Below are 22,433 nucleotides of genomic sequence, written 5' to 3'. Positions count from 1 at the left end.
TTCCTCCTCTCATATTGCTCCTCTCACATGCAGAGAGAAGGCTATAGGCAGGAGAATAAAAGGGGAAAAGCCGGAGGGACTGTGTGCAAATTAAGCAATGCCTGTAAAACCTGTACATCCTTCTGTTCAACTTAAATGAAGAACCTGAGTGCAACCGAAACCAGTTTGGCTCAGTGGTAGAGCCTCGGTCTGCAAACTGAAAGGTCCAGGGTTCGATTCCGGTCAAGGGCATGTACCTTGGTTGTGGGCACACCCCCAGTGGGGGGTGTGCAGGAGGCGGCTGGTCGATGTTTCTCTCTCATCGATGTTTCTGGCTCTCTATCCCTCTCCCTTCCTCTCTGTAAAAAATCAATAATATATATATATTTTAAAAAAAGAACCTGAGTGCAAACTAATGTAAAATTAAAAGTATGAAAATAGCTTTGCATCCAACTTATGAATTTTGTTTTCCTGATTTTTATCTCTAGTGTTCATTAGGAAATAAAATAAATTTAAAAACCCCATTAAGCAGTCGGCTTATCTTTGGGTAACTAAAAACTCTTTTGGTGATATTCCTCCCTCCCTTCCTGTGTGGAAAGTGAGGTGAGAACACAGTCTATCTTTTGGGAGACAAACCCAAACTGGCTGTTACACAAGCATGTGGTTAATTTCGAAGACAGACTTTCAGAGCACCATATTTGAGAAAACTTGAAAGATAAGTCAATGAAAACATACAGCAAAGGAAAATAGGTATTTTCATCTTTCAATCAGATCTGACCCAGCATTTCTTCATTGTGCATTGAGCGCGGAGGGTCTTGAATACAGTGGAGGGTAGAGAAATGTTTGTTAATTTTAGTTAAAACTGAATTTCTCTCAGTCGCTCAGTGCCTTGAACTTCCTGGCTTGAGGAAAGGGGAATAAGGAAAGGCATCATGATGGTCAAGCTAGAAAGAGATCACTATTTAATATACAGATAATTTGTCCCTGGCTTTATTTTTTTGTTCAAAAGCCTGTGAGGTCAGCAGCCAGAATGTGGCAGTAAACTGTGCTATTCTATTTATGTTTTCAGAGCTGGGAGTCAGGTTTTCAAGTTTGTTCTTGGACTTTATGCAAAACACATGCAAATCTATAGCATTCTAAAATCCCGTCTTTTTGCCAGCCCCCCCCCCCCCCCACTCCCTCCCCAATGTCACAAACAGCCCAGGCGGCGGCGTGGTGGGCCCCGGCGGGGTGATGGGCGGGGAGGGGGGGTGGGAAGGACTGTCCGCGAGGCGGTCCCGGGGCGGGGCCTGGGCGGGGCCGTGACGCGCCGAGCTGGCCGGCTGCGGGGCCGGACCTCAGCCTTTCCCCGCCCGAGCCGCCGCCGCCGCGCCATTGGCTGCTCCGCGTCTCCAAAAGGGGCCCTGGGAATCCTCCCTGGATCAGTCTGGTGCTGCTGGGTCGTGGAACTCCCCGCAACTCCCGCTGGTCCGCAACTGGGTCCCTTCTCCCCAGAGTTGCGAGCAACTTTCCCGGCTCCCCGGCGCTGCAGTGAGTGGCTCGGGGTGCGGGGCGGCCGCAGGCAGCTGATCGCGGGGCCACGCTCCCCCAGCCCCGGCGGAGCGCGCGCGGGCCCCTCTCTCTCTCGGGGCACGCTGGGGGTCCCGGGGCTCCGCTCTGCCGGGGAGATGCCTCTGGGACACATCATGAGGCTGGACCTGGAGAAGATCGCCCTGGAGTACATCGTGCCCTGCCTGCACGAAGTGGGCTTCTGTTACCTGGACAACTTCCTGGGCGAGGTGGTGGGCGACTGCGTCCTGGAGCGCGTCCGGCAGCTGCACAGCGACGGGGCCCTGCGGGACGGCCAGCTGGCGGGGCCGCGCGCCGGCGTCTCCAAGCGGCACCTGCGGGGCGACCAGATCACGTGGATCGGGGGCAACGAGGAGGGCTGCGAGGCCATCAGCTTCCTCCTGTCCCTCATCGACAGGCTGGTCCTGTACTGCGGGAGCCGGCTGGGCAAATACTACGTCAAGGAGAGGTCCAAGGTAGGACGCGCGCGGGCGCCCCGCCGCTGCCGCTGCCACAGCCCGCAGGGACTGGAGACGTTCGGAGTCTGTTGTCTGTCACCTTCGCGGGGCTTACAAGCGAACTTTAGGTTTTAACCAAGAAGCAAGAAAGAAGTCAGTCTGGTCTTCCCATCCCCCAGGGGGGGAAAATCCGTGCTAAGGGACTTAGGTGTATGATTATAATGACCTTCTGATCACTTTGGCACAATGTGCCCTGGTGGGTGGTGCAAGCCGGACCAGCGGTGGGCTTTTTGGTCTGATGTTAAGACATGGAGGTTCTCAAAAGTCCAAATGAGGGGCAGGTTGGTAGAAAGATTGTGCAGGATCCGAGACACACGTGAACTCATTGATCTTCACTGTCTACTCTAAAAGTCACCTACTGTTTGCCCTTCATTGATTTCAAAGGGGATTTCTATGAACGCACTTTTAAAGAATGCTGGAGACAGCTGTGGTTTTGCAATGTGGCATTTGGCTTGTGGAGTTTGGCAGGTGTGGGGAGAGTTTGCCCTGTGAAAGAGCAAAGCTCCTCTTCGCTTTTGAGTGCTGCCCTGGGCTTGTTGCACCCAGGACACTTAGATCATCTGCTTGACTGGAAATCCTCTCCTGGTGCTGAGCCCACACCACCACCTTCCCTTCCCTAACGTTCAGTTGGTGGGGAAATCTACTCAAAACCACCGTTTATGCCCTAACCAGTTTGGCTCAGTGGATAGAGCTTCAGCCTGTGGACCAAAGGGTCCCAGGTTCCATTCTGGTGAAGGGCATGTACCTTGGTTGAGTGCACATACCCAGTAGGGGGTGTGCAGCAGGCAGCTAATCCATGTTTCTCTCTCATTGATGTTTCTCACTCTATCCCCCTCCCTTCCTCTCTGTAAAAAAATCAATAAAATATATTTTTTAAAAACCCACGGGTTATGTGATCAGGAGAAGGTAGAAGTACCTCTGGGAAGAAATTTTGTTTTCATTCACAGCCAGAAGGACTCCCTGGGTAGAAATTTATCTTGGAAACATTTACAGGTAGGTTGGCAGAAAGGTGGGAACATGTAGTACCGCGTACATTCATTTGGGAGAGGCTAGCCACCCCGTCTTTTCTAGAGATGACAGTCCAGCCTGCTGTCCAGCGGCAGGTCTCAGAGCGATGTGCATGTCTTTCATCGTGGGCTGGTCAAGGGGCACTCAGAACCGCAGAAAACTTGCACTTTAACACAGCACGGCTAGCGTGAGAAGGAAGGTGAACCTCTGTACCATTCTTCAGCCGTATAGGTAGTAGTATTTCTCAATTTAAGATTCGTCCTGTGATAACACACCTTGTTGTCACATTTGTTGCCATAAGCTGAGAGGAACCCTCTGAATATAGTGCAAGAGGTGAAGACTGGGAATGTATAGAAATGAGCGGGTTGGAGTGGGTGAATGAAGTAGAGGAGAAAGTGGTTGCTTTCAAACTAGAGGGACGTGAATAGACTATCCGAAGACACACACCATTATTAATCTCACCCTAAAAGTAAATCTTAGAAGAAAATGCTGCTTTCTAACTTTTACTCTGATTTGGGGAAAATTCAGAGTTAGCCGGACTCAGTAGAAGTTTGATGTCACCGTTTCTCTGCTCTTCTTCCATCATTTGGGGGGTGGATTAGAAAACTGTCTGTCTTGATCAGTCTTGTATTTGCACCTTGCCCGGCTGGGGCCCCGGTAGGGGAGGTGAGGGGAGGGGACGGGAAGGGCTAGCCTGAGTATTGCAGAGGTGCTTGCAGCTTCAACTTGGAACAGCAGATGGCTTCTGCCCAGTTTTTAAAACTTTCTTTTAAACTTGGGCGTTAGGAATCCTCCCCTCCCCCCACCCCCCTCGGCATTCTAGGAACAGAATTCGCTCTGAAGGAGGTCAGAATTAATTGGCAGAAAGAGGTCACTAACATGTTTGAATGTTAAGTATTTTTATTTAGCTTTGACTTGCTGAACAGTGGTAGGGTTTTAGGCCAGAATTTAACTCCACAAACGGGATGAAAAGCACTGTGTATGTCTGGCTGAGGACAACAAGGTTCATAGATATGGTTTTTCAATTATAGATTATCTTCTGGGAAGAACAAATGACTTTTCAGTTAAAGCTTTCAGTTAACTGAATGTGACTGTGGATTGAAAAGAGGAAATTCATCTGTTGTCCACCGAAGAGACATCTGTCTGCCCATACCTAGAGATCCAACTCTCTTTTGGCTATTTTGGCACAAAGCTCTTCATCCCTTCCTTTGAGAAAAATCATCTCTAGATTGGGACATTCCCGACCAATTAGAACCAAATGTAAACCAGGTTTGAGCAAACAATTGTTATAGTGAAATTTTTTAAAAGTTTGATTTGTTTGTATAAAGAAGTCTCCTTAGTAATGTCTGTGTCCTTGGGTGTCTTGTTTGAAGTTCATTATTAAAGCATTGTAGAAACACATTGCATCTCTACAGGATTTATATTAGTTTCACCTTAATTTAAGCTACTTACTTCTCTTCCTTCAACTGAGTACCTTACTCTTCTGATATAGACCCACTTTTTTCATGCCCAATTTTAGAAAAACTGAATTTTTAAAAAGCCAAACATGTAAATTTATTTTAAAAATTTATCTGTAACTTTTAATGAAAAATTTCAAACATATTAATTTAGAGAGGTTAGTATAATGAACTCCCATCCCCCATTTTCAACATTTGCCAATACATATGTTTGTTTTAGACCAATTCTTTTTCAGATACTTTAAATTTCTGTGCTTATTAGTGTATTGATTCTAACTAAGTACTTTCCCCCCCCCCCCCCCGGGTTTTTAAAGGTCATTGAATAATGTAATAATGCCCTTTATCTCAATGAGGCAATAGCAAAGGCATTGGTAATAAAATAGGAATATATGTTGGAATTGAAATGGAAATTGTGAAAAAATATGGAAATAAATATTCAAGGGCTTTCCTCTTCCCTGCCAAAAAAAGTTATTACAGGTCAGAAGTTATCTACCTGCACTTTGTTAGAGAAAAGTCCTAGGGTGGTGAAGACTCTGGGTCAGTGGTTTCCTATAATGTAGTACAGCAGTATGGCGCCCCCTAACTGCAAGCATGATCATTGCTTTTAGGCTATCAGAAGATTTATCTGTTACTTCCTTTTGGAGCCTTTAGACTATATCCAAGATAAATATTGGCTATAATTTGCTCCCTTTGTTTTGGTTGCCTAGAAATGGCTGTTTTCCAGCGAACATGTAACTTAAAGAACCGAATGTTCTGCTTGAAGCATCTCACTGTAGACTCACTAGTGAGTAACTATAATAGCTATATTTTAATGAGCAGTTTGCTCTGTCTGGCATTGTACTAATAAGCACTTTAAAAACACCGTCTGTCTGACTTAGTCTTCAAAACCACAATCTTCAGCAAATTGAGTGATTAAGTCATTTACCTAAGGTCACAAAGTCTATTGTAAGGAGCAGTTTATCATAAAAGTTAGGAAAAACTCACAGATACGGACAATAGCATGGGATTTACCAGAGAGGAAGGGGGTTAGGAGGAGGTAGAAGAGGGTATAGGGAGGAGATTTGACTTGGAGTGGTCAGATCTGTGATTTATAGATGATGCATTACAGAATTGTACACTTGAAACCTATATAACTTTATTAACCAATGTCACCCCAATAAAGTTAATATAAAATAAAAGTTAGAAGCTTATGCCGGGTACTGACCCTGTAGGTAAGTTGCTCAATTTTCACCAAGTGTAAAATGAGGGATAATAATACCTTAAAGCTTTTCAGGGAGGGAGCATTAAATAAGATAATGCACAAAAAATTCTTAGCAGAGTTCCAAGCCCTCGTAAATGTTGTAGGCTGTCAGTGGAAGACTTGGGGTTCTAAACCCAGTTCTGTCTGACTCCAGAGTTTGTGTTCTTGACTGTGATGCTCCTAGTTTTCACCCTTTCATTTACCCAGCAAGTGCTCCCCCGGCGTGGGATCCTCTGCAAGGCTTGAGGTACAAAGGTGAACGGGCATAATCCCTGCCTCATGGGGCTCAACGTTCACGTACACTTTTGCATGCAGGATCCTCCAGTTCCCACTGGATTCATTCTCAATCCTAAAAAAGAAAAGAGACAAAACCCAAGCATTGCAGAGGGTCAACTAATACATGTGAGGAAGAGAATGGCTGTGCTAATGCTTTCCTACTGTCACTGGCCGGGAGGTGTTTGTGAACGAGGTTGCTTGTTAGGATCCCTGACTAGGGGAGTTCTGGAAAGGGGGTCTGTGGGTTGTATTGTGAACAGACAGAGCAGCCCTCCCGTGGAAACAGTGCAGAGAAGTGATGAAGCGGCTGTAGGTTATGAATAAGAGAAGAATTGTTGCGAAGTGGCGGGCTTGTCCCTCTGCTGTTTAGCAGTAACAGTTTGGCCCACCCTTCTCACGCGATGTCAGGAATGTCCCGATGCTCACAGGAGCTTTTCATGGTTGCAAACTGCTTTCAGCAAAAACGGGCTAATGTGTTTTGAAGATCAGGATCTCTCTCAGGAGCCAAGTGCAGGGAATGCAGTCCTGGTTCACACAAGAGTAGGTGGAGCCATGAACCATGAACCATGAGCCAGAAAGTCCTAACTACCCAGGGCAGCTTGTGTGTTGGTTCTTTTCTCTGGGGCTTGATGGCCCCCATCTTTGCTTCTCTGCTTGTGCCCTTTCCTTCTCCCCAACTCTTGTTCTGTTCAGCTTTTTCTGCTTTTCCATGCACGTGGCTCACAATGGCTCCCTCCCCCTCAGTGGCCGCCTCAGCCTCAGTGTGAGATCAGCAAGCACTTGACCAATGTTCTAGAATCTCCTTTTCATTCCCTCGGAGAGGGATGGCAGCCTTGCCTTGGCTCAGGGGACCCATCAGCCTTGGTTGGGGAGGCAGTGGGGCATGGGGCATGTGAAATCACAGATCACAACTATGGTTGCCTGGACGAGAAGAGCAGTTCTTAAGGCACGGGGCTTGAGGACTAGATCCATCAACGGCGTCTCTGTAGTTCAAAAGCTTACAAATCTGTCTGGGAAGGTGCTATTTCAGGGGAGGAGGCACTGAGTTTGAAAGACTGGAACATTTTTCTGTGAGGATGTGAGGGATTCCTATAAAAGGTTTTGTATTTAAAAATAACTTAGCTCTCGGAGGAAGGAAATTAATCCAAGGAAATAATGTACAGAATGCAGCTTCAGTGATAGTGAAGCCAGTTTCTCCACTGGTGGTTTTCACGGTGTCTTTTGGCTGCTTTGTTGACTAACACTTGGGAACAAAGCAAAGAAGATCGGTGTGGTGTGCATGTGTGTGCATACTTTATAATTTTTTTGTTCACTTGTGGACCACTGGTTGCTCATCACAGACTGATGCTTTATCCACTGAGCCAAACTGGCTAGGACTGTGATTCTTTTCTGGTTCTTGATTCTGACTAGAAAAATTTCAGGTTTTATAAATAATGGGGAGCCTTGCATATTACTGCTTCATTCTGAACAACAATGTAGGGAAGACATCTCGTAACAGATGAGGGTAGGGGTGTCCCATAATGAGCAGATCATCTCTGAGAAGCATCTTGAAGCGCCCCAGCATTGTGCATTTCATTAAAAAGCTTAGAGGGCATCTCCACTGTGGGCCGCCTTGGCTGAGTTTGGCATGACCTCTCCGCTCTGGACTCACCTTTGTAGCCTCAGGTAAATTAAGGGACATTTTGACCTGTGTCTTTTGCATACTAAGGAGCAGCTTGCAGGTTCACACGATGGAGAAGATTATTAATTCTTTGTTAATTATTACTGCAACAGTCTTGATAATTCCTTTGTAGCACCACTTTGTAGCTGTTAACTAATATTGCTCCAAGAAATGGGAGTCGTTTTTCTGCAGTTGTTTGTCAAAGGCACATGTTTTGACAGCAATGATCGTTCAGATGTATTCTGCTGGGCAAGTGCCAGGGGTGCCCAGCGGGGAGCTGCATCCAGAGGCGCTAGAATTGTAAGTGCGACAGGCAAATCATTTTCTGATGCCAGACTAAGGAATTCAGCCTTGGCAGATTGCCCAGAGCCGTTGATTTGGCTCAGATTCAGAGCCATGTGTCCATTTGCCAAGAGATTAGTTAGCTCAGCTCATTATCCGTAGAATTTATACCCTACTTCCCTCCATTATTTCCATCTTCAACCAGTGTGCCTCTCACCTTAATTTTGTATCTTTTGATATTGGGATTTGTGCGTGAGTTCCTATGTTTGTTTTTTGGTGAGCTGGCAGTGACTGTTATATTTTTCACCTCCTGCCCCAACCCAGTCCCAGCCTTACAGACACGTGGGCTTGCAGCTGTATAATACAGGCTTCTGGATCTTATGCTGGATTCATCCTGTACTTGCTTACTGAGAGAACTCCATGTTCAGTGCAATGTCAATACCTCTTTATTAAGTCAAGACAATTTTTGATTCTTTAGGAGATACAATGATCAACCTTTCTCAATTTCTGAAGTAAATGTATCAGTCTCATATTAAATATTGTTTCCTTCCCAAATCAGGCCAAAATACTATTATCATAAAAAGTAATTTCAAAATACAAAGAATGAAAGAATATGACAGTCGTCTTGATGATTTGCCAGTCGGAAGAAGACAAAATGGAAAAGTCAGTTCCAGGTGTCAGCGACATCTATTTTTGATTCTCAACCTTTCTAATGCCATCATATTTACATTACGATTCATAACAGTAGCAAAATTACAATTATGAAGTAGCAATGAAAATAATTTTATGGTTGGGGGTCACCACAACATGAGGACCTGTATTAAAGGGTCGTGGCATTAGAAAGGTTGAGAACCAGTGTTCCAGGGGAACGTGAAGTTGTTCTGAGGTATTCAGGGTAATAGTCTTTTATTTGAGTATTTCCTGGAAGCAGTGAACATCCACTGTTTTAAACAGTCTGAACTGCTTTTGGACCTTGCTCTGTGTTCTCCAGACACAGAACAAGAATCTGCCTGTGTCCCTCCCTCCAGTTCCCTCCCATTTCTATTCATCTATCTAGTCAAACCTGAGGGACTATTACTCAGAAGTCTCAGTACCCTACACAAAATGGACAGTGAGTCTTTTTGTTTTTTGGATGGCTTTTTTCCGTATTCATATTGTTTTTGAGTGATGGGAGTAGATAAGGAAAGCCTTTTTTAAAACGCATTATATTGAAGATTCAGGCAGGCACATGAAATATTATTGGTCAAAGTTTGGCCTATTTTGCGCAATTTTTGCTTTTTATTATGTTTGTGTTTTAGGTTCACCGTGGAGCCTCAAGTTTTGTCTTTAAAACTAAATTTTGTTTTCCTTTCATAGTAGAAATCCTTGAGGAGGAAAATATTTTAAAGAGACTTAACCATTACTCACGTCCCTTTTGTTTTCATTCTCCCTGTAATCCATTTTCATGTGCTTTTGTCAGAGTGTAAACAGCCCCAAACCCGTCTCTAATCGTGCAGTCTCTGTGCTTAAAAACCCCCAACCGGGCTCTGTCCCTGTTGTCTACATGCTGTGCACTTCCTAGTGTGCCACGTAAGGCCTCCCACCTCTGACCCCAACTGACCCCATTGACCTTTCCATACTTAACCTCCTGCTCACCTCTTTCCTTCTCTCCCAGTCCCTGAAATGCTAGGAACTGATTTTGCCAGGGCCACTGAGCTTCCCATTGTCGCTACTCTTCAGAATCCATCTTAGTGCCTTCTCCATGAAGTCTTCCCTTCTGCTCCCTGGAACTCTGTGGGTGGCTCAGTGCAGGCTGCCCTGGCCCATTTATTTCTTTTGGCTGCTTCCTCTAATCCCACATTTACTTAAAAATTCCTTTAAGGCAGATATATAAACTTAGTATATACTTTTAGTGCCTTGAACAGTCCTTTACAATTATAGGTGCTTGTTGACTTACTTTCCTTTTCAAAAGGAACTTTGATTTCAAAGGATGTCAGGATGTCAAAAAAAATGGTTTTGCAGCATGGTCCCTAATTTGATGTCACAACGTTGAAATATTGGGTCGGCAAGTAAGTAATTGCGGATTTTTTAAAGAAAATCAAAGACAATTTTTTCATGGAACTAAATAACTTTATTCTGTAATGTATTGCCCATTTTGATCAATGACCTTTTGCCATCTTTCAGGCAGCATCATAATCCCACGTTCAAAAAACTTCTGGTTTTTATTAGCAAAAAACTGCATCAGGTACGATTTGACATCATCATCATTATTGAAATTTTTACCATTCAAGGAGTTTTGTAAAGATCGAAACAAAAAGTAATCAGATGGTGCAAGGTCAGGACTATATGGTGGATGTGGCAAAACATCCCAACCAAGCTCCATTAATTTTTGCCGAGTGACCAAAGATGTGTGTGGCCTTGCATTGTCATGATGGAATACAACACCTTTTCGATTTGTCAATTCGGGCCGCTTTTCTTCAACTGCATTGTTTAATTTCGTTAGTTGTTCAATGTAGACATCAGAATTGATCGTTCGGTTGGGTGGTAAGAGTTCAAAGTAGACAATTCCTTTGTAATCCCACCAAACTGATAACAAAACCTTCTTTTGATGAATATCAGCTTTTGATGTTGTTTGAGTTGGTTCACCTGGACTGCTCCACGATCTTTTCCGCTTGATATTGTTGTAAACAACCCATTTTTCATCGCCAGTTATCAGTCGTTTTAAAAATGGATCATTTTCATTACGTTTCTTTAGCAAATCGCAGCTGCTAATGCGTTGCGTTAACTGTGATTCTTTCAGTTCGTGAGGAACCCATGTATCGAGTTTTTGAACATAGCCAAGTTGTTTTAAGTGATTTTCAATGCATGTATGTGATACATGAAGCTTCTCTGCAATCTCACATGTTGTACTGTGACAGTCTGAATTGATTATTGCTTTGATTAGGGCATCATCAACTTCAACTGGACGACCAGAGTGTTTTTCATCTTTGAGTGAAAAATCACCAGAACGAAATTTGGCAAACCAATTTTGACACTGCCGTTCTTTTAAGGCTTCGTCACCATAAACAGCACATAACTTTTTATGAGCTTGCGATGCGTTTTCCCTTTGCGGAAATAAAAAAGCAAAATATGATGAAAATGTTCCTTTTGATTTTCCATTTTTCAACGAACGCCAAACGAAAACTACAAAACAGATCAAAAAACTTTTTTTACTGATTAACAGCTGAATAGCCAACTATCAAATAACAAAATGTGTTTTACATTTTACTACGTCTGCAAACCTAAAAATTCAACTGAAGCCATATATGTGTGAAACCCGCAATTACTTAGCTGCCGACCCAATATTTTATTGCATTAACATGCGTGGTGAGGTTCTCTCCTCCGTTTTGGAATTCCATGTTTGGCCCTAGAAGTCACACCTGGATGCCGGCTGCTCATGCATACAGGTCTGCTTCAGAGCAGCCAGAGAAGCCTGGAGCCCTGGCTTCTGCTCCTGGCTCAGCCCCTGGAAAATGGCCTCTCAGGACCTCAGTTTCCACTTCTTTAGGAATGAGTTTGATTTGATATTTTAACTTCATTTAGTCACTACCTACCACTGCAGGATGGACCTTTTCATTTATTTCATCTCACTGTGATCTTGGGCACGTCAGTTCTCTGAGCCTGACTTTTATAATATGGGTACAGTAAGAAATGTCTTCCTCCAGGATTTAAATATAAGGAATTAAATGAAAAGTGAGACTAGGAATTACCTGGAGGCATTTCCTCTCCCCTCACAAACAAAGAATGCTCACATTCTTGGCCTCTTCTGGGGTGAGATCAGATATGAAGACCTTCCCTATCTGGTTCTAGTCCTAGTGCGGTCCTAAAAGGAACTTTGGGAACGTGCAAAAACAACAACAACAAAAAAAAAAAACCCCACCAATAAACAAACAAAAAAACACCCCAGAAATAAAACCCCCAAACATTCTTAATGGTTTCTCTTTCAGGTTGGCTTGTTGCCTTGGTAACTAGGAGGCACAACCACTTTGGCAGTTATGGCGGGGCTGCGCCCAGAAGGGTGTACTGGCTCCTGCGGAGGCGATGTGGAGCCAGGGAGCCTGTCCCTGCTGGGCTGCCGCTGTGGCAGCGGTTCCCAGTGGCGGCCCAGTTCTCTGTGCCGGGCCCTGTCCAAGGCCCGCCTTTATCTCCAGGCCCCGGATCGCCTTCCTCCTCTTGCACAAACTAGCCTACTACAGCAAGGGCATCTTCCTGGGGCCAGGAGCCTGCTGGAGCAGCCACTGAGTGGGGAGGGGAAGAAGCCTGTGGGGGTGAGGACGAGTCAGATGGCCAGGTGAACCTGGGTTGTTTGCTTTGCAAGGGGGACAGTATCAAGCTGCGCTCTCTGAGTTCCTCACGGCCCCGCAGGCCTCGGGCTACTGGCCTGACCTTTCCTTCAACCTGGCTTGGGGCTATTGCAGCTGCCGGCAATGTGCCCTCCGCACTGAAGCACATCGCTGACTGGAGCGGGCATCCGCCAGCACCCAGAGCTAGTGTGGGCATGACTGTGAGGGCACTGATGTTGGCAGTGCTGGCAACACTGTAGTCCTTCGCCAGACTGTGCTGGTGGAAGCCTTCAACCTCAAGGCAGCCATAGAATACCAACTGAGAAATGATAAGGCGGCCCCGAAAGCCCTCCCATGCCGCCTGGGGCAGAGGAGAGGAAGACCCGGGGCCCTGCAGAGCCAGGCGTTAATAAGCACAGAGGCCAGGCCTACAGAGGGTTTGAAAAACTAGTTTCTGTTCCAACAGAACCCCTTTCCTCCAGAGAACTTGGCAACCTGTCACTGCTCCACTGAAATGGCAGCAGATGTCCCAGCGGAGAACGCCACTTGCCTTATAAGTCCCTCACACCCTGTCTCTGTGACTTCTTGGGTAGCATGCTCACTTGCCAAACGGTTCCTGAAGAAGCTTTTATTAAGCTTGATGGACTGGCAGGGATGCTGAGGGAGCAGCTTCGGAAACTCGCCATGGAAGTACAGGAAGCAACACACAATAGCGATGATGAAGTTGTCCAGAAGGCAGTGAATGAATATGATGACATCCTGGAGAAGTATATTCCCGAATTGGTGGCCCAGGCAAAAAATCTACTGGAACTTTGAAAATTATTCAGTGGTAGAAGAGATCTTTTGCAAATGTGTGGAATTCGGCAATGACCATGATGTGTGGAAAGCTGAACGTGGCTCATGTTCTCTTCATGAAAACAAACACAAAGATGCCATCTGCTTTCATGAGCACATAGTCAAGAAGCATTATGACAACTGCCTCAATGTCAGTGCTACTGTACCGGCTAACCTCTGTGCTTCATGTATTATGACAAGTCAAAGTGAAGACGCTGAGGAGTTGATGAGGAAGACTGAAGAGGAGGAAGATCAGCTCTCCTATGATGACCCAGAGAAGAAAACCTACCATCTATGGGTTTGGTGACAGGGACACTGCACTGTGCCAAAGGAATTGATGACTTTGGGATTTCCCAAGTTATCAAAAGCTTGGCACCTTATAATAAAAAACTTGGAACTGGTACCTGGTATTGTGCCAAAAGACGCTTCTTGTCTTTATTACAGAACATGTCAAAACACATGATCATGTTTTGTGAGAGTGTTATTCAAGAATGTGTTCAGTTTCTAGAACACTGTGAACTTTATGGCGGGAATGTACCTGCCGTTATTGAACAACCCCTAAGAGAGGAAAGAATGCATATTGGAAAGAATGCAGTCACATATTAATCCAGACAGTTGAAAGCTTTGATTTATGAGATTATAGGATGGAATATGTAGTCATGCCTGATAATGGCTTGTATCATAATGGCCTTATATCTGTATTTTGTACTGTTTTGTTTGTATTTAGCCATTGGCATCTTTACTTTGTTACATGTTGAACTTTGTACACTTTACAATTATATGATTAAAAAAAGAAAGAAAAGAAAAGCCCAGCTGGTGTGGCTCAGAGGCTGCGTGTCTATCCATGAACCAGGAGGTCTCAGTTCGATCCCCAGTCAGGGGGTTGTGGGCTCAATCCCCTGAAGGGAGTGGGCAGGAGGCAGCCGATCAATGATTGTCATCATTTATGTTCCTTTCTCTTTCTCCCTCTCTTTAATCAATAAAAACATATTTAAAAAAGAAAAAGAAAAGAAAAGCGAGACTGCATTTTCATCTGAAAGTGCAGATAGGTACTCTCGGTGCCTCTCACTGCATTCCCGAAGAGCTGGCTCTACCAGCAGTCACCCCTCAGGGAGGATGACGGCCATGACAGCAATCCTCTGCCATTGGTTACAATCGCACCGTTTCCTGCCAGCTTGAGGAACCGCACTGCTGAACCTGTGCCAGAAGCTGCCCTAGGAATTCATTCCCCTTGCTCCCTGCTCTACCCACCACCGCCTGGTCTCCAAATTAATAGTGCAGCTGACTATTTACCTCTTATCACTTAGGCCCGTAGGGGAGGCATTGCTCCAGAACTCTTGGTTTTGCCACTTTATGTGTCTGACTCTCACTTTCTATGTTTGTAAAACGGGGCTTGTATCTATTTGGAAGAAAATTAAACTAACCATTCCTGCTCCCAAGACTCAGAGGCTGGCACGCCTTTATTTCTAGTCCCCTCCTGACTCCCCAAAATACTTTATACATTTCTCTCAGATGATCTTTTGACTTTCACCCTTAAGAGGTTTTCTGGATCTCACCCCTCCTGAAAGCCACAGTGGGTCTGTGTCCATTGTGTGCTAATTCATGCAATTTTAGCAAGTTCTGTATTCAGTGACTGCTAATTAATGCGGGAGTGGACAGTGAAGATGTCTCCTGGACAAGTGTTGCACCTGAGTGAGGAGAGTTTATCCCATCCCGTGCCTTCTCAAGGGAGGCACAATTTTGTATTTACTTTAAAATCTTTTCTTTCTTTCTTTCTTTCTTTTTTTTTTTTTTAATATATTTTATTGATTTTGTACAGAGAGGAAGGGAGAGAGATAGTTAGAAACATCGATGAGAGAGAGTCACCGACCAGCTGCCTCCTGCACACCCCCCACTGGGGATGTGCCCGAAACCAAGCCACATGCCCTTGACCGGAATTGAACCCGGGACCCCTCAGTCCACAGGCCGACGCTCTATCCACTGAGCCACACCGATCTCGGCTAAAATCTTTTCTTAATTGGTAATTTATCTTCTGACTTTGAAACAAGTCTGCAATCCTTGCCTGCTGTGGACCTGAGCTGACAAGGAAAGGTCCTGGAGATGCTGCTTTCCTTCCATTGAACCTGGCAGGGGCAGGGCAGCCTGCGGCTCAGACTGAGCTGACTTTTGACCGGTTGGCATGTGAAGCAGGTGTGGGCCCTGCAGGAGCTACAGAAAGTGCACTGTGGGGTGGATCCGGGCTTGTCCTCAGTGAGTAACCGAAGCAGACACCTCGGACAACTAGTGCTTTGCCACAGGATTCAGAGTCAATTTCCTTAGCTCCTTTTGTTATACTCCCAATCCCCCAACCCCTGCCCGAGCTTTTAGTTCATAGACTTAATTGAAAGCACACTCATTTTTCATATTTTTGCATTTTGTGATTTTTCTATCATTATGGAAGGGATGACAGGCCAGGGTGAGAGGGAATCAAATACTTCAAGTGGAACTGAAAATCTTAGTTTTCTCAAAAAATGGGGTGAATTGGTTAATGTTAGATAAACTGCCCTGGTTACTAAGACCTCCCACTCTGCAGCCCGGCTGACTGGGTTCGAAAAGACAAGTTACTTGGCTTCCTTCTGCCTCAGTGTCTTCATCTGTAGAGCCGAGGCAGTAATGGTTCCTGCCTCATGGATAGTGAATGAGGTGAGATTTGGGAAGCACAGCACCATACAGGTGTTTGGTGAGTACATGAGTTCTAACTCTGACTGACTTGCTATGTGTCATTTCTTTCATTCAGCAGAAATGTTTTTCCAAATGCTGAAATGCAAATGTAAATATAAGATTTGGTTTTCTAGCAAGTTTTTTACATTTATTTTTTCTAGCAGTTTCAGTGTTCCAAGTTAATAGTCTTAAAATTCACTGGGAATTGCAGGTGAAGTGTTTTCCTGGTTTCTCTTTAATACATTGCCTCCAGGCATTTTTCAGGACATGTTTCGATTGGTAACTGTATTTTTTTGTGTGGATTACCCATTAATAAAATCTTGCCTTAACATTTGTATTTAAGTTATCATAGATTCCCTAAAGTGTTTCAGGATTTTCTTCAGGTGAGAATTTAAAGACAACCATATTCTGATAATTCGACAGTCACAAGCATTCTTTTATTCCTATTACACTTGGAGCCTTTGGAAAGCTGCAGGTCAAGTTTTATTTTTCAGAGAGGGCGGTTTCTCACATCAAAGAAAGTTAAATATTGCGACTCCCTATCCCATATACTAGCTTTAAGAATTACTCATGAATTTGTTTTTCTATAGAAATAAGATAACTTCTAGGCCCCTATAGCTTCCAGGGTTAATGACTTCTGAGAAATGAGCAGTGACTCATGCAGATGACTGCTGCTCCCCCTCCCCCTCCCCCGCCCCGTCACTCCCCTCCTCTGTAACCAGGAAATTAAAGGAGGTGATAGGTGTAAAGCACCACCCTAAAGGGCCACCTGGTTACCCGGGTCCCCAGGAAACGGCAGCTGTTCCGATTTGGGGAAGGGTATCAGAATGGATGTGGTTAAATGCCTCCTAATGTCCTTAACCCTGAGCCTGGCTTTTACCGATTTCCTAATTGCAAGGAAGCCCTTACTCAAAACACTTCTCTGGTGACTGTGGTGGTGGCAGGGGGAGGGGCCGGAGGAGGGGCCGGAGGATGCGCTCTTTTGCTTGTCCCCTCCCCGGTCCCGGGCTGTGTGCTCGGGTGTGGGCTGGCTGCCACCCTCACGGAGCGCACGTAGCCCTGTCACTCAGCCGTCACCCAGCTGGCCGGGAGCCAGGCCGCCACGGGAAGGCTGCCCTCCCAAACCCAGCAGCCTGCATTGGTGTGTGGATGTTCCCAGGCCTGTTTACTGTGCTTAATTGCAGGGCTCCGGCTGAATCCCCTCCAAGAGGAAGAATTAACCACAATTCAGGGAGGAATGACAATAGTCTCTTGCTTACAAGAGGCTTCGGCGGCTTCTTGGGGAAGGGAGATTTACTTCAGTTCCTGCACATCCTGCACGGTCCCTGGAATAGAATCTTGACCCAGAGCAGTTAAACTTTAAGGACCAGGAGTCCTCCGTGGCTGCGTGCATGAGTGCACATTTCCGGGGGGTGGGAGGTGGGAGCCCAGCTCTTTAATGTAAGAATCTCATGGCACTATTTTCACTGAGCTGGGAGAACTTCATAGAAGGTTCCAGAATCTTGGCAATTGTCGATGGTTGTTTGGATGACCCTGGATCTACGACCTAGTTCATAGTAGAGTTAAACAAGGGCACTGATGAGAAGAAGGTCTACCTGGGGACAGGTTTTCAGGAAAAGATGATACATTCCCTGCTCAGGATGCTCTGGCCTGACCAGGGGGCCGGCAGACCCACCTCACAGAGCCCCTGGGAGTTGGTTGTAATGTCTCACTTTTCATTTTCAGAATTTCTAAAGTTCCTGCCCTGCAACAGAATTCAGAAATGGGGCATACTGATATTGTTCTGAATTGGAGATGAGATGATGTGTGTCAAGCAGTGTTGTGTGTATGTAGGTTCAGAGGCACTTTAGTGTGGAGGCTGGCAAATGACGGGGCAGAAGTAGTTCTCAGTATAGAAAACAGAAGAGTAGAGAGTACTCACTAAGTAACTTGGGGTTTGTTGAAAGGATTACGGTACAGCCTCAATGTTGTCAGTAGGTTCTGCGACTTTAAACAAAACTACATATAATGGAATCAGTTTTACCATGGGCTGATTAATTTAAACAAGAATTAAGTTCCTACAGCATCTCATCAATGTTAAAACAAAACGATGCTAGTCAAGGGGCTGCTGTACTGACTGCCAGATATTTGACTGGAGTTCTCAGTTTCCAGAAACTTCTGGCCAGATGCTGAAACATTGAGAAGGGGAATGTGGGGACTGGACACAGCTCAAGTTGTTCCCTCCCTCCCCCCAAAAGCATATTTATTTCCTATTCCCTCCTCGTTGTGTTACATTAATCTTTAACTAGAGGCACTAGGAGGAAATAGCGAGGCCTCTGTTAGGTCATCTAGCAAGACAGAGGGCAAACAGGATGCTAAGACAGCCAATGACAGTTTGCACCAAGTTTCCTACTTTTGTCTCTAAAGTACCTACCTGGCCGGGACCGGTTTGGCTCAGTGGTAGAGCGTCGGCCTGCGGACTGAAAGGTCCCGGGTTCGATTCCGGTCAAGGGTATGTACCTTGGTTGCGGGCACATCCCCAGTGGCGGGTGTGCAGGAGGCAACTGGTCGATGTTTCTCTCTCATCGACGTTTCTAACTCTCTGTCCCTCTCAATTCCTCTCTGTGTAAAATCAATAAAATAAAATAAAAAATAAATAAATAAAGTACCTACCTGGCCTGCAGCTGATTTCTTTAGGCCGAGCTGGAGGAAGTGAGGACGAGCAGGTAACAGTGCTCAGGAGCTTTTGAAGTGTATGCGTTGTCCATCGTCACACTGAGAGCTTCCTGTTTCATTTAACTTCGCCTAAAGGAGGCGACGGGCAGCAATGCGAACTTGGTGTAATGGCATGTCCCTGAAACTCCCGGAGAAAGCTTTGCACCGTTGTCCTCAGCTGGTGACGCTGCCTTGTGAATATGGTACTGTAGTAATTAGTTAAGTGACAGCAGCGGGCCGAAACCGGTTTGGCTCAATGGATAGAGCGTCGGCCTGAGGACTGAAAGGTTCCGGGTTCGATTCCAGTCAAGGGCACGTACCTTGGTTGCGGGCACATCCCCAGTGGGGGGTGTGCAAGAGGCAGCTGGTGGATGTATCTCTCTCATCGACGTTTCTAACTCTCTATCCCTCTCAATTCCTCTCTGTGTAAAAATCAATAAAATATATTAAAAAAAAAAAAAGTGACAACCGCGGGCCGCACAGGGTGTCCTGGAAGGGTACACACCCCTGGACAAGGAGGCGGGGAAAGGCCTCTGCCTCTCACTCACTGCCCTTACGGAGGAGTTTTGGAGTTTTCTTCACTCTCTCCTTGTCACAGCCAAATGGAAAATCATGGAAAATGACATTTTGGCTTAATTTGCCTTTAGTGGTATTTTAAATTTATTGTTGAAACTATCACATATGCTCCCCCCCCCTTTTGTTTCCCCCATTGACCCCCTCAACCCTGCTCCTGCCCCTCCCGGGCCTTCACCACGCTATTGCCTGTGTCCAGGGGCTGTGCATGCCGGTATATAAGTTCCTCAGTTAATCTCTCCCCTGGCCCTCCCCCAGCGCCATCTTCAAGTTTTCTGTTTGTTGTTGAGAGAGCAAAACTTGCAAATATCGTGCCACTTCCCATTTTTCTCCCACACTAGCCTTTTCTGTGGTGCCTACGCTTAGCACTTGGAATACATAAAGATGTTTTGATTTCTTGTTTTCTTTTAAGCTAAGAAAATTTCAGTTGTAGAGCAGCTGCTGGCACATGCAGTGCCTTTGTTCCAGGTCTCACACCTCCCCGCAGTGAATTACCAAAGAGGCCCCCTCCCTAGCGGGTGCCTTTGTGACCATGGGACATAAGGCTGTGCACAACCATAGGCTGCCCGCTCACTGTCCACGTTAGATGTGCGTGTTAAAGTGAAATATGTGCTGAACACAAACCACCCAGAAAAATGACCCCGGAAATATAGCCTTTGGCACCTCTACCCACAGCGGACTAGAAACATTGGCAAGTTTGTCCCCTAGGCTGTTGTCGCCCGAATATAAGTTATACCCATTTCTGGCCAGAAAACTTCAGCTATTACTTTCTCTGCTATGATTAGCTGCGTGGCTGTTTTCCCAAGCTAAAGAATGTGCATAGTCTTGTGTATTTCTTCTCAACTCTTTCCCCATCTAATTCTCCATGTAGTTAGTGCCTTTTGGTGGAGTGGGAAGGGGCCTGGGTTCACAGTGGGCACCGGGGAAGGACCTGAGGGGAAGGAGGTGTGGAGGAGGCATGTGGAAGGAGGGGCCTTCCACCTGCAAACACTTGAGCCTGGTGAAGAGAGTAGCCCATGCAGGGTGGTTTGCTTTCTTAGGAGTTCTCAGACTGTAATCTCCAAATATAGCCTGATATGTCTTTTTTTGAGGCCCTAATTTAAAAATTAGGATAAAAATATTCAGGAGCTTTAACCCACAAATCCAGTTTGGTTGTCTACTGCTATCCTAGAATGTGAGGATTTTGTAATGCTGGGCCCTCCTTGCAAAGGAAGGTAAATTCCATCGTGTAGTTAGCATAGCATGCACTCCAGAGTTCTGACACATACACATATACGTGATTGGCTTCAATCATCTGTGCTATTCACAAGCTCCGAAAGCTATTTGAAATTGCCAGCTCTGGATTTGAAGATACAAATCCCTTAAGTAGGACCAGATCCCTGAAGGAGACATGCTGAAGCCACACTTGAGGAAACAGAAGCAGGCACATCATCAGCTTTAAAACACAGTGGACATTAGGCAGCATACGGAGTATCTCCTTCGAGCCTCGTAAACCACTTTACAGATGAGAAAACTGAGATGTGAAGAGGTTAAGTACAGGTTATTTTGTACTTAGGTTGCCTTTTACTCAAAGTGTGCTGTGTTCAAGACCAATTCATAATTCAAAACGAATCCTTCCGAAGATGGGCTGGTATTTCTGCACAGTGGTGAGGTGGGACTTAGCCCTTGGCAGGGGACCAGAATGCCAGCTTAAAGGTCACTCGGCCAGACAGCTTTGAAGTTATGCTATTTTTTTGACACAATTTTAAAAAATGGATTCCCATTTATTATAAATTTTGCAAATAAAGTGAGACTTGATTAATATTTCAATGTGTGGAGCTAAAATTCATGTAAAATGCCATTTGACTATAACTTGTTCAAGATCAAGTCATACTAGTGAATCTGACGCCAAAGTTATGCGAGATGTAAAATAGATTTCTGTAAAAACCTGTGTTGTTGCTTGTTACTGGACAACTAGAGAGCCTACCTGGGGGCTGGGGTGGAGCAGATCTACCCCCTTGCCACCCGTGAGTCCAAAATGATCATCACTGCTGAATGCACAGTGGGGGCTGCCAACGCCAATTTTCTAAATGGTTTATCCGTGTGGAATCCAGCTGTAGCTGGTTTCAATCGAGAACACTCTAGGCCAGTGTTTCCCAAACTTCTCTCATGATGGGAATCACCTGGTGGAGTTGTTAAAACACAGATTCCTGAATCCCAACTAAGAAGTGCTAAACTAGAATTTTTGAGAACATATAGGTAAAATTGCATACCTAACTTAGTGCTCTGTATATAACGTCTGTCTTAGAGCACTAGTTAAGTATACAATTTTACCTATATGTTCCCAAAAATTCTAGTTTAGCACTCCTTAGTTGGGATTCAGGAATCTGTAGTTTAACAACTCCACCAGGTGATTCTCATCATGAGAGAAGTTTGGGAAACACTGCTCTAGGCATTGGAATGGAAAGCCTGGACTTTTATTTTGCAACTTTACCTTTGGGATTGATGAGATCTGGCTGCTCATGATGTCAGCTTACCAATAACTCTATTAGAGCAACTGTTTTCTTTTCCACTTGTAGCATGTGGGGAGTACATTTTGTTACCTGTATTTGGCTGTTAAAGTTTATGTATATCTGTGTATATCTTCAAAGAATACGTGCACATTTCCTGCCTGAACGTGACTGCCACAGTGTCTAGAGTACATTTCTCTGGTCCGGAGCCAGCCTGAGAGCCTGGGAGGGTTCATCCCTCAGCCAGCTTTTCTTTGGCCACAGAGCTCTGAGAGGCCTGTGTGGTTGGTGGGAGGGCGTCCACACTGAGGTCAGAGGAAGGAATGGGGAATGCATAAGGGGACACGTGGATTAATGTGCACCTCCAACAATAGAACTGTAAGACTATACAGTATATGGGTTTGTAGATCACACTGACATTTCAAATATCAATCCAGCCAGGAAGTTTTGGCAAATACAACGTCTTTAATAAATGAGACATCTTCCTGATCTGTGTCGGCGTCATTGTGTGGCCCATTTGTCACATGATAATTAAATTACTTTAGCCCTGTTGGTCTGCAGCATTTTCCTCCTTTACATACTCTAAATCCTTTCCCGAGCTTGATGAGGTTTAGATAGCAGCTCAGTTGACCCAATCAGTTTCCGGGGTTTGTTCCTGTCCCGTGCACAAATTGGCACAGAAATGAGTGACTCGTTACTGACGTGATCCTCGCTTTAGAACGCATCCAGAGCCTCCTGGTTTTGGACTGTGCCAAAGACCAGCAAGCAGCCAGGAATGTGCGCAAGCCAAGACCCATGGCCTATGGCTGTTATCCAGAAAACACGGATAAAATTGACTGTCTGAGGTTTCAGCAGGCCCACTGAGGCCCACGCT

The 22,433-nt window shown here is 45.3% G+C and overlaps 1 protein-coding gene and 1 pseudogene across 2 annotated transcripts in view; both read left to right on the top strand.

The window, feature by feature from the left end:
• The first annotated feature begins 1,296 nt into the window (after positions 1-1,296).
• The window catches only part of EGLN3 (egl-9 family hypoxia inducible factor 3), a 29,449-nt gene continuing 8,312 nt past the window's right edge, over positions 1,297-22,433 (top strand). Inside the window, exon 1 of the mRNA XM_084895645.1 lies at positions 1,297-2,003. Within this exon, the coding sequence (XP_084751771.1) occupies positions 1,647-2,003 (357 nt within the window). The 5' untranslated portion in view covers positions 1,297-1,646. The remainder of the gene's footprint in view (positions 2,004-22,433) is intronic.
• LOC311612093 (intraflagellar transport protein 70B-like) lies at positions 12,028-13,832 on the top strand (annotated as a pseudogene). The gene has a single exon. The product of its transcript is annotated as an intraflagellar transport protein 70B-like (transcript).

This window comes from Pipistrellus hanaki, assembly GCF_964339955.1.
Source record: "Pipistrellus hanaki genome assembly, chromosome: 1".
Taxonomy (NCBI): Eukaryota; Metazoa; Chordata; class Mammalia; order Chiroptera; family Vespertilionidae; genus Pipistrellus; species Pipistrellus hanaki.
The sequence above is the reverse complement of the archived record's forward strand: the minus strand, read 5'-3'. Positions and strand labels throughout refer to the sequence as shown.